The 12,334-nt window shown below is 43.1% G+C and overlaps 1 protein-coding gene across 1 annotated transcript in view; it reads left to right on the top strand.

Annotated features, from left to right (window-relative positions):
* Nucleotides 1–5,680, top strand: part of ZNF564 (zinc finger protein 564) — a 24,483-nt gene extending 18,803 nt beyond the window's left edge. The window contains exons 2-4 of the mRNA XM_017497844.2: nucleotides 1,996–2,122; nucleotides 2,329–2,389; nucleotides 3,511–5,680. Coding sequence (XP_017353333.1) covers nucleotides 1,996–2,122; nucleotides 2,329–2,389; nucleotides 3,511–4,981 — 1,659 coding nt within the window. The 3' untranslated portion in view covers nucleotides 4,982–5,680. The remainder of the gene's footprint in view (nucleotides 1–1,995; nucleotides 2,123–2,328; nucleotides 2,390–3,510) is intronic.
* Nucleotides 5,681–12,334: the final 6,654 nt, after the last annotated feature.

Here is a 12,334-nt window from a genome sequence, read left to right on the forward strand (position 1 = left end):
TGTCACCCAGACTGGAGTGCATTGGCACAATCTTGGCTCACTGAAACCTCCACCTCCCGGGTTCAAACCGTTCTCCTGCGTCAGCCTCCTGAGTAGCTGGGATTATAGGCACCCACCACCACACCCGGCAAATTTTTTGTATTTTTAGTAGAGACGGGGTTTCACCATGTTGGGCAGGCTGGTCTTGATCCCCTGACCTCAGCTTGTCACCCCAAAGTGCTGGGGTTACAGGCGTGAGCAACTGTACCCGGCCTACCCTGTGTTTCATGGATTGCTGATTGATACGAGATATGAAAGGAAATGGAAGTTTTTCTCAGAAGGAATGATGATCTTAAAATTTGTTTTCTTTGTATGGCGTTTTATTTGTTTCTCAAAGGTGAACTGCATCCTGCCATTAGAGACCAATAAAACTTGTAGTGACCACAGTAAAAATGTAGATATCAGTTGTATGTTTTCATGTGGCTATTAAGTTCATTAGAAAGTGAATGTGGATAGAATTCTGATGACCATATTTATTTATTGCAGGATCCAGCCCTGCAGGGTGTAGTGGGTGTTCTTTTGTGTGCAGAGACAGTAGATCGTAGAAAAGAAAGAATCAAGGACACAGAGATAAGAGAAGAATTGAGCTGGGCTCGGGAGACCACTGCTGCCAAAGAGAGGCGGATTCCAGCAGTGGCCCCGAATGCCTGGACGTGCTGATATTTATTGTATACAAGGCAGGGGGGCAGGGTCAGGAGAGTGACTCATCTGACATGATTGGTAGGAGTCAAGCAAATCACGTTTTTACAATACCGGGGGGGTCCATGTGGGCACAGCTCAGGAGGTCACATGGGTACAGTACAGAGGGTCCCTCTCTCAGGTAGCCACTGCAAGGAGGGGAGGCACTTACATCAGTATCTTTTTATGCACTTATCAGAGAGAGCAAAGGCTTTTAGGCTACCTCTGTTCTTCTCACAGCTTCTAAGAGTTTACAAGGGAGCATCTGGTGGGAAAGTGGAACATGAAAGTGGACGAGGATGGTGACCATCGGAGCACAGCACCACGGAGAGGTGTTTAACCCCTGGATGTCTGTGGGCCAGGCTGGCTAGTGTCAGACCTTCCTCAAGACCTGGCAGAGCAGAGTTTTCTCTGAACTCTCCAGTGAGAGGGAAACTCTCCCTCACAATGTGCTAAGTAACGGGCGCCTCCCCAGATGCTGGCGTTACCACAAGGCTTGCCGGCTAAGTAGCAGGTGCCTTCCCAGGTGCTGGCATTACCGCAAGGCATTTACTCTCACCTCCTGATCACTTCTCACAATGTCCCTTCAGTTCCGAATTACATTTCACTGGATTATGTCTATACTATAAGACTAAAATGTTCCTACACTAAAGCAAAGATTAATAGTGAATAATGATGTAATAAGATTGATTATATAATTATGTGATTGAATCTGATATCTACTTGGTGTCATTTCTATAAGTAATTGGCAATTATATCATTGCTATAACTAATCAGTAAATCTGTTATGCTGGGACAGATTGTGCCTTCAGTCTCTTGCCATGGCACCTGGGCAACTTTGTTCCCACAATCTATCGTAAAATAAATGTTTGGAGACGGCCACATCACTTGTGAACTTTTTTGTTTGTTGGTGTTTTTGTTTGAGATGGGGTCTCTGTCACCCAGGCTGAAGTGCAGTGGCATGATCTCAGTTCACTGCAATGTTCACCTCCTGCGTTCAAGTGATTCCCTGCCTCAGACTCCTGAGTAGCTGGGATTACAGGCATTTGCCACCATATCCAGCTAACTTTTATATTTTTAATAGAGATGGGGTTTCACCATGTTGGCCAGGTCTCAAACTCTTGACCTCAGATGATCTGCCTGCCTTAGCCTCCCAGAGTGCTGGGATTATAGGCATGAGCTACTTCACTCAGCCATTTGTGAACTTCGATGAATTGATTACATCCCTGCACTGTCATCTCACCCTTCTTCCTGCGTTGCATATTTGGGATGCTTTAGGACTCAGTGGCCTCTGAAGATGTGGCTGTGAACTTCACACTTGAGGAGTGGGCTTTGCTGGATCCTTCCCAGAAGAAACTCTACAGAGATGTGATGCGGGAAACCTTTAGAAATCTGGCTTGTGTAGGTAAGGATGACATCATTCTTTCTCTTAGTCAATTAGAGAAGAAGTATTTCTTGCTCTTTAATGCTGTTTCATTATATCAGATGTGGAAAAGGGAATACTTGGGTGAATACATCAGAACTGTTTGCACCTCTTCATGAAGTTAGAATTTAGTCGTATTTCTGTAATTTCTATAAGTTCATAAGGATTTTTTTCTGACTATATTTTAGGGAAAAAATGGGAAGACCAGAGCATTGAAGATTGGTACAAAAATCAGGGGAGAATTTTAAGGTAATTTGCACTGATAAGAGAAAGCAATGTCCCCTTCTTGGTATGTCATGAAATTTAAAAAATAAGGAAACAAACCAAAAAGCCCCAGCGTCAAATTTATTTATTCAGACAACTTTTTCATCAAAAAAAAGGAAAAGTGTCACATAGATGTTCAGTGTTGCAAAATCATTCACTTGGAAATAGTGTTAAGAAACTGGGCTGGGTGTGGTGGCTCATGCCTGTAATCCCAACACTTTGGGAGGCCAAGGTGGGCAGATCACAAGGTCATGAGTTTGAGACCAGACTGGCCAATATGGTGAAACCCTGTCTCTACTAAAAATACAAAAATTGGCCGGGCATGGTGGCTCATGCCTGTAATCCCAGCACTTTGGGAGGCTGAGGCGGGTGGATCATGAAATCAAGAGATTGAGACCATCCTGGCCGACATGGTGAAATCCTGTCTCTATTAAAAAAATACAAAAATTAGCTGGGTGTGGTGGTGTGCACCTGTAATCCCAGCTACTTGGGAGGCTGAGGCAGGAGAATGGCTTGAACCTGGGAGGCGGAGGTTGCAGGGAGCTGAGATAGCACCACTGCACTCCAGCCTGGCGACAGAGCAAGACTCTGTCTCAAAAAAAAAAAATTAGGGCTGGGTACAGTAGCTCATGCCTGTGATCCCAGTGCTTTGGGAGGCCGAGTCAGGCAGATCACAAGGTCAGGAGTTCGAGACCAGCCTGGCCAACATGGTGAAACCCCATCTCTACTAAAAATACAAAAAATTACCTGGGTGTGGTGGCAAGTGCCTGTAATCCCAGCTACTTGGGAGGCCGAGACAGGAGAATTACTTGAGCCCGGGAGGCAGAGGTTGCAGTGAGCTGAGACTATGCCACTGCACTTCAGCCTAGGCAACGGAGTGAGTCTACATCTCAAAAAAAAAAAAAAATTGTATATATGAATATCACTTTTTTGATAATAGCTACTGTCATGCCCTCTTGCAGAGCATTCCATCCCATTTACTTTCAAACCACAGAGGACTGAAAACCTACCCTTTCCCCGATTATGGTAAAAATGTAAGTCGAATACCTATTAACAAATATAAAGTTGCAAATAAACCACTAAATCATGCTTTCTATTTTTTCCAGCAATCATGTGGGAGTGGGACTCAGTGAAAGTAAAGAACACGATCAATGTGGAGAAGCCTTCAGTCAGATTCTTAATCTTAATCTGAACAAGAAAATTCCTACTGTGGTAACACCATGTGAATGTAGTTTGTGTGGGAAAGTATTCATGCATCATTCATCCCTTAGTAGGCACATCAGGTCTCACGCTGGACACAAACCATATGAGTATCAGGAGTATGGAGAGAAACCATATAAATGTCAGCAGTGTGGGAAAGCCTTTAGTTCTTGTCAATCCTTTCGAAGACATGAAAGAACTCACACTGGTGAGAAACCTTATGCATGTCCGGAATGTGGGAAGGCCTTCATTTCTCTCCCAAGCGTTCGAAGACACATGATTAAGCACACTGGAGACGGACCATATAAATGTCAGGAATGTGGGAAAGCCTTTGACCGCCCCAGTTTATTTCAAATACATGAAAGAACACATACTGGAGAGAAACCCTATGAATGTCAGGAATGTGGGAAAGCTTTCATTTCTTTCCCAAGTTTCCAAAGACACATGATTAGGCACACTGGAGATGGACCTTATAAATGTCAGGAATGTGGAAAAGCCTTTGACCGCCCCAGTTTGTTTCGAATACATGAAAGAACTCATACTGGAGAGAAACCCCATGAATGTAAACAATGTGGGAAGGCCTTCATTTCTTTCACAAATTTTCAAAGTCATATGATTAGGCACACTGGGGATGGACCTTATAAATGTAAAGTGTGTGGGAGAGCCTTTATATTTCCCAGTTATGTTAGAAAACATGAAAGAACTCATACTGGGGAGAAACCCTATGAATGTAATAAATGTGGTAAAACCTTCAGTTCTTCCAGTAATGTTCGAACACATGAAAGGACTCACACTGGAGAGAAGCCTTATGAATGTAAGGAATGTGGGAAAGCCTTCATTTCTCTCCCAAGTGTTCGAAGACACATGATAAAGCACACTGGAGATGGACCTTATAAATGTCAAATATGTGGTAGAGCCTTTGACTGTCCCAGTTCATTTCAAATACACGAAAGAACTCACACTGGAGAGAAACCCTATGAATGTCAGGTATGTGGGAAAGCTTTTATTTCTCTTAAAAGGATTAGAAAACATATGATACTGCACACTGGAGATGGACCTTATAAATGTCAGGTATGTGGTAAAGCCTTTGACTGTCCTAGTTCTGTCCGAACACATGAAAGAACTCATACTGGAGAAAAACCCTATGAATGTAAAGAATGTGGGAAAGCCTTCAATTATGCCAGTTCCATTAGAATACATGAAAGAACTCATACCGGAGAAAAACCCTATGAATGTAAGCAATGTGGAAAAACATTCAGTTATTCCAGTTCCTTTCAAAGACATGAAAGAGCTCATAATGTAGATAAACCTTACATAAGGGATATGGGAAAGCTTTCATTTATCACACAACCTTCGAATACATGTGAAAATGCATAAAGGAGGAAAATTGTACAAGTATAAAGAGTGTGAAAAGCCTTCAGTTTGCTTCTTGGGTTTTGGACTTGTTTGGGAGCCCACCCCTTTCTCCTATCCTGTTTTTCACTTTTGGAATAGGAATATCTATCGTATGCTTGTCTCATTGTATTTTGGAAATACACAACTAGTTTGCTTTCGCAGGTTCAGAGCTGAAGAAGAATTTTGCTTCAGCATGAATTGAGTCTCACCCATATCTGAGTTACGTGATAGGACATGACACTTTGGAGTTTGAGTTTAAACATTAGAGTTCATGCTGGAATTAGCTGAGACTTCTGAGGTCTCTGGGATGAGATAAATATATTTTACATGTGTCGACATGGATTTTGGGGGCCAGAGGTGGAATGTTTTGGCTGAGTGTATGTCCCTCAGAGTCATATATTAAAAACTTACCACCCGCCCAGTGTGATGGTATTTGGAGGCCCTGTCTGTGGTGGTTGGTGGTTAGGATTAGATGATATGAAGATGGAGGCCTTGTAAGTTTCCTAATATGAGTCCCTAGAGAGCTAGCTTTGCCCTCCACCATGAGAGGGTACAGTGAGAAGATAGCTGTCTTTGAACTAGGAAGCAGGCCCTTACCAGACATGGACTCTGCCAGTGCCTTGGTTTTGGACTTCCCAGCTTCTCAAACCATGAGAAATAAATGTTTGTTGATTAATTGAGTTTTCCAATTTATGGTATTTTGTTTTAGCAACCCAATCTAAGACACAGTTCAATTTTAAAATGGAGGAAAGGATTTAGACGTTTCTCCGAAGAAGAAATCCAGATGGCCAATAAGCATATAACAATGCTCAACGTCATTAGTCATTAGGGAAATGCAAATCGAACTCAAGATGTACATACCATCTTACTAGGATAAGTACTCTCAAAGATGAAAAACAAATGCTGGCAAGTGGAATGTTTGAGAAACTTGTGCACTATCAGTGGGAATGTAAAATGATACAACCCTGCTGAGAACAGTATGGCAGATCCCCAGATGACAGAAATAACATGATCAGCAATTTCCATTTTTGGGAATATAAACAGATTGAAAGCAAAGTCTCACCTGTGTACATAGCATCACTCACAGTAGGTAAACTGGAAGCTACTCAGGTTTTCATCAACAAGTGAATAAACAAAAAGAAGTTTATACATATGATAGAGTATTACTGAACCTTAAAAAGGAAGGAAATTTTCATATGTGCTGCAAGATGAGCCTTGACATTATGGTAAGTGAAATGGGCCATTCATATGAAGACAATACTCTATGATTCTACTTATGTCAGGTATCTAGAGTAGTCATATTGATAGAAAAGTACAACATCATTTGCCAAGAGTTAGGGAAATTGGGTAATGGATAGTTATTTAATGTGCATAGTTTCAATTTTGCAAGATAAGTGTTCTAGAGATGGATGGTGGTGGTAATTGCACACTAATGTGAATATTTATTTATTTATTTATGTTAGATGGAGTCTTGCTCTGTCCAGGCTGGAGTGCAGTGGCACGATCTTGGCTCACCGCAGCCAGTACCTCTCAGATTCAAGTGATTCTTGTGCTTTAGCCCCTTGAGTAGTTGGGATTACAGGTGTGCACCACTACACCCAGCTAATTTTTATATTTTAGTAGAGATGGAGTTTCGCCATGTTGGCCAGGCTGGTATTGAACTCCTGATCTCAAGTGATCTGCTTGCCTCAGCCTTCCAAAGTGGGGGCGTTACAGGCATGAACCACTGCACCTGGCCTCTAGGTTTCTTTTTCTTTTTTTCTTTTTTTGTAGACAGTGTCTTACTCTCGCCAGGCACCGGACTGGAGTGCAGTGGCACAATCTCGGCTCACTGTAAACTCTGCCTCCTGGGTTCAGGAAATTCTCCTGCCTCAGCCTTCCAAGTACCTGGGACTACAGGTGTGTGCCACCACATCCAGCTAATTTTTGTATTTTTTAGTAGAGATGGGGTTTCACCATGTTGGTCAGGATAGTCTCAATCTCTTGACCTGGTGATCCACCTGCCTTGGCCTCCCAAAGTGCTGGGATAACAGGTGTGAGCCACCACACCTGGCTCTGGCCTCTAGGTTTCTTTCCTGTTTGTTCTGAGTACTGTTTTTTTCTTTGTTTTTCTTTTTCTTTATTTTATTTTATTTATTTATTTATTTATTTTTGAGAAGTCTTCCTCTGTCACCTAGGCTGGAGTGCAGTGGCGTGATCTTGACTCACTGCAACCTCTGCCTTCTGGGTTCAAGCAATTCTCCTGTCTCAGCCTCTTGAGTAGCTGGGAGTACAGGCTCATGCCACTACACCTGGGTAATTTTTGCATTTTTAGTAGAGACAGGGTTTCGCCATATGGGTCAGGCTGGTCTTGAACCCCTGATCTCAGGCAATCCACCCGCCTCGGCCTCCCAAAGTGCTGGGATTACAGGGATGAGCTACTGCGCCTGACCTTTTTTCATTTTCCTATCCATGAGGGACCTGTTCCTACAGAGTATATTTTGATCTTAGTGGGCATTTAGATTTGATCCCCAGGATTGACTCCCCTGTCTCCTCTCTGCTACACTGTAGACCTGGACTCCACTCCCAGACCCAGGGCCTATGATAACCACCTCCCTTTATTGAGGAGGGATAATTTTCATTTCCTCTGCACACTATTCACAGTCATATATCTGATAATTTAAGCAAATAGACATTTTTTGCTCAGAAACAAATCTTTAAGAATACAGGAAGAAACTAAGCAGCATGTAGTGTCCAGAAAAGGCGGAAAGACCTTCTTAGGTATGGAAAATTCGTATAATAGGTAAAAATGTGTAACTTTTTTTTTCTTGAGACAAAGTCTCAGTATGTCACCCAGGCTGGAGTGCAGTAGTGGGATCTCAGCTCACTGCAACCTCAGCCTCCAGGTTCAAGCGATTCTCCTGCCTCAGCCTCCTGAGTAGCTGAAACTACAGGTGTTTGCCACCATGCCCCACTATTTTTTGTAGTTTTAGAAGAGATAGGGTTTCATCATGTTGACCAGGATAGTCTTGATCTCTTGACCTCAGGGTCCTCCCGCCTCAGCCTCTGAAAATGCTGGGATTACAGATGTGAGCCACCACGCTGGGCCAACTATTCACTGCTAATTCTGTACCTGGGGTATAGGTGTTGTTCAAGAAATGGAGAGCTAGGCCTAGTGTGGTGGCTCATCCCTGTAATCCCAGCACTTTGGAAGGCCGAGGCAGGTAGATCACTTAAGGCCAGGAGTTCAAGACCAGCCTGGCCAACATAGCAAAACCCCATCTCCACTAAAAATTGAAAAATTAGCTGGATGTGGTGGCACATGCCTGTAATCCCAGCAACTTGGGAGGTTGAGGCAAGAGAATCACTTGAACCCAAGAGGCAGAGGTTACAGTGAGCTGAGATCACACCACTATACTCTAGCCTAGGTGACAGAGTGAGACCCCCATGTCAAAAAAGAAAAAAAAGCAATGGAGAACTAAAAAGAGGTCACTTCTTGCACAATAAAGAAAGAAATGCCCAATGTTAATAGCAGAGTTGATGTTGGTCGTTAAATATGTCATAAAACATGGAAGTTTCCAGGCTGGATGAATGAATGAGGAGAATCTTGCCTCTACACTATTACAGAATGTATGGAGGAGACTCAGGTTTTTTTTTTTTGTTTGTTTGTTTTCTTGTGTGTGCGCGTATTTATTTATTTATTTTTTTGAGACAGTATCTTTCTTTGTCACCCAGGCTGGAGTGCAGTGGCATAATCATAGCTCACTGCAGCTTCACCCTCTGTGGCTCAAGCAGTTCTCCCACTTCAGCCTCCTGAATAGCTGGGACCATGGCCATGCACCACCATGCCTGGCTTTTTTTTTTTTTTTTTTTTTTTTTTAAATAAATTTTCTATAGAGACAAAATCTCACTGTGTTGCTCAGGCTAGTCTCCTACCTCCACCTCCCAAAGTGCTAGGATTACAAATATGAGCCACTGTGCCTGGCCAGGAGAGACAGTTTTTAATTGAAGGTCGGTAAATTCTTTTCACCTAACATGTCTATAAATGAGGATAACTTCTTTCTCATATTTTTTCTTTTTGTTTTTTAGTTATGGCTTTATCATCTGAGTCATAACTTACCACAATTAGTGTAGTATTCTGTAAGATGCTTATAGCTGTAAGTTCATAAGGCTGACACCATGTGTCAACACTGCTGGACAGTAGTATCATCAGTGTTCATAATATAGAAGAGAATCCTCTGGATGTTCAGCAACAAGAGTGAAGAGATGGAGAAGATGTTTCCATTTCATGTGTTTTTCCTCTGTTTAAGAAGTATCTGGCTGGGCACAGTGGATCAGGCTTATAATTTCAGCACTTTGGGAGGCTAAAGTGGGTGGATTGCTTGAGCTCTGGAGTTCAAGACCAGCCTGGGCAACATGGCAAAACCCCATCTCTATAAAAGATAGAAAAATTAGCCGGGCATGGTGGTGCACACCTGTAGCTCCAGCTACTTGGTAGGCTGAGGTGGGAGGATCAGTTAAGGCCGGGAAGCTGAGGTTGCAGTGAGCTGTGATTGTGCCACTGCACTCCAGCCTGCCTGACAGACTGACTCCCTGTCTCAAAAAACCAAAAACAAAAATGACAATGAAAAAAAGTATCTCCTAAACTATAGTTTAGTAGCAGATTTCCTGGAAAGCACTGTTTGTTTTTCTTTTTCTTTTTTTTTTTTTGAGATGTAGTCTTGCTCTGTTGCTCAGGCTGGAGTACAGTGGTGTGATCTTGGCTCACTGCAACCTCTGCCTCCAGGGTTCAAGTGATTCTCCTGTCTCAGCCTCCCTAGTAGCTGGGTAGCTGGGATTACAGGCATGAACAACCATGCCCAGCTAATTTTTTGTATTTTTAGTAGAGATGGGGTTTTACCATGTTGGCCAGGATGGTCTCAAACTCATGATCCTCCCTCCTTGGCCTTCCAAATTGCTGGGATTACAGGCGTGAGCCACTACACCCGGCTGACTCCTTTTTTTCACCTCTGATTTTATTCGAATGTGGTATTTTTATCTAGTGAGTCAGGCTAGAGCTCTGTTGATTTTATCTTTTTAAAAAACTCTTCACTTTATTGATCTTTCATATTGTTTTTTAGTCTCTATTTCATTACAGCAAACACTACTGCCTCACCAGTGTGGTTGCCCAGATGATTTATGATGTTAAGCTATAGCAGATGAAAGATATACTAATCTTGAGAATCACTCTCTATCCTGCCTACTATACCAATTGTCCTAATTTAGGATCTTTAAAATGGAGAACACCCTTTCAGTGATTATGAGAGACATAAGATGGAAATAAAGATTTTCTTGCTTACAGGTCCTGGAGGATACACTGGACATATGGAGGCCACACACACAGAGGTGAGGGACCACATGGAGACAGGGAGAAATAGATGAACCCAGGGGTCAGAACCTGTATTAGGGTTCAGGACATTAGTGAAAGTTTCCCCCAGGGAATTTTAATCTATGGGTTTAAAGCAAGCAGGTACAATTTCAAGGAGGTCACACTATGACTAAGAGGTGGTCACTGTAGCACACCTGCACAGTTCATATGAAGTGTGGGGTCAGTAAGAACATTATATCTAGCTATCCTATAGCGAGGTGGTCACTGGGACACCATATATCTGTCTAAGACAGATATATGGATTCATGACATTGAGGAACTGGAAGGAGGTGGAGAACTGGAAACTGTGTTAACAATAAACCCTGCTTCTGGTATGAGAAAATTAAACTTAAAAAAAAGAAAAAGAGAAAGTTAAACTTACCTTTAAGGTGGATATCAAGGCAACATAAAATTATAAGAATTCACTACAACTTTTGGGAATCAGTGAAATCCAACCATGGTTTACAGGGTTAATCACTTTCATAACAACCTATGAAAAGTTAAATCAGCCAGGCACAGTGGCTCACACCTGTAATCCCAGCACTTGGGAGGCCGAGTCAGGAGACTTGCTTTTGTCCAGGAGTTTGAGACCAGCCTGGGCAATAGAGTGAGACCTCATCTCTACAAAAAATTTAAATATTAGCCAAGCATGTTGGTGCACACTTGTAGTCTAGCTACTCAGGAGGCTGAAGTGGGAGGATTGCTTGAGCCCACAAGATGGAGGTTGCAGTGAGCCAAGATTAAGCCACTGCATGCCTGCATGGGTGACAGACCAAGACTTGTCTCAAAAACAAAAAAGGGAAATCATGTAAATAAAAGCAAATTGAACATGTTATCTTTTTGTCTATCAATTTCGTATACTCCTCCAGAAAACTGGTTTGAGCCATTTTCCAGAAAGGGAGTCAGTGGAGCTCCTTGTAGTGAAGGCGTATTAATATCTATATACTCTCTGGCTGGGTGCGGTGGCTGATGCCTGTAATCCCAGCACTTTGGGAGGCCCAGGTGGGTGGATCACCAGGTCAGGAGTTTGAGACCAGCCTGACCAACATGGTGAAACCCCATCTCTACTAAAAATATAAAAACTAGCTGGGTGTGGTGATATGTGCCCGTAGTTCCAGCTATTCAGGAGGCTGACACAGGAGAATCACTTGAACCCGGGAGGCAGAGGTTGCAGTGAGCTGAGATCGAGCCATTGCACTCCAGCCTGGGCAACAAGAGCGAAACTCTGTCTCAAAAAAAAAAAAAATCTATATACTCTCCCTGGGGTGTGGATTTTTCTTTTCTTCTTCTTTTTTTTTGAGATGGAGTCTCGTTCCGTCACCTGGGCTAGAGTGCAGTGGTATGATCTCGGCTCACTGCAACCTCTGCCACCCGGGTTCAAGCAATTCTCCTGCCTTAGCCTCCCGAGTAGCTGGGATTACAGTTGCGTGCCACCATGCCTGGCTAAGTTTTTGTATTTTTAGTAGAGATGGGGTTTCACCATGCTGGCCAGGCTTGTCTCGAACTCTGTCCGCCTCGGCCTTTCAAAGTGCTGGGATTATAGGCGGGAGCTACCTTGCCCAGCCTGGGATGTGAATATTTTAGGATTGTGGTGAAACCTCCAACATTTGCAGCAGGTTGATGGTCAGCTTAAAATATTCTGTGTCCTTAATGAGCAAGTGGTGACACAGGTTTGGGGGAACAGAAGCAAAATACCATGAATGAGGTTCCTACCCAAGATACCACAGTCTATCATGGAAGACAGATGCAAATAATTTAATCGGGGCGGGGGGGGGAGACCTGAGAGAGCTACAGGTGTTTTCAACCTGAGGCCTCTTTGAAAGAGATAGGTATTTCAAAAAATTAGCTGGGCATGGTGGCACGTGCCTGTAATCCCAGCTACTCAGGAGGCTGAGGCAGGAGAATTGCCTGAACCCAGGAGGCGGAGGTTTCGGTGAGCCGAGATCGCG

Source organism: Cebus imitator, unplaced genomic scaffold, assembly GCF_001604975.1.
Source record: "Cebus imitator isolate Cc_AM_T3 unplaced genomic scaffold, Cebus_imitator-1.0 Scaffold234, whole genome shotgun sequence".
Classification (NCBI taxonomy): domain Eukaryota; kingdom Metazoa; phylum Chordata; class Mammalia; order Primates; family Cebidae; genus Cebus; species Cebus imitator.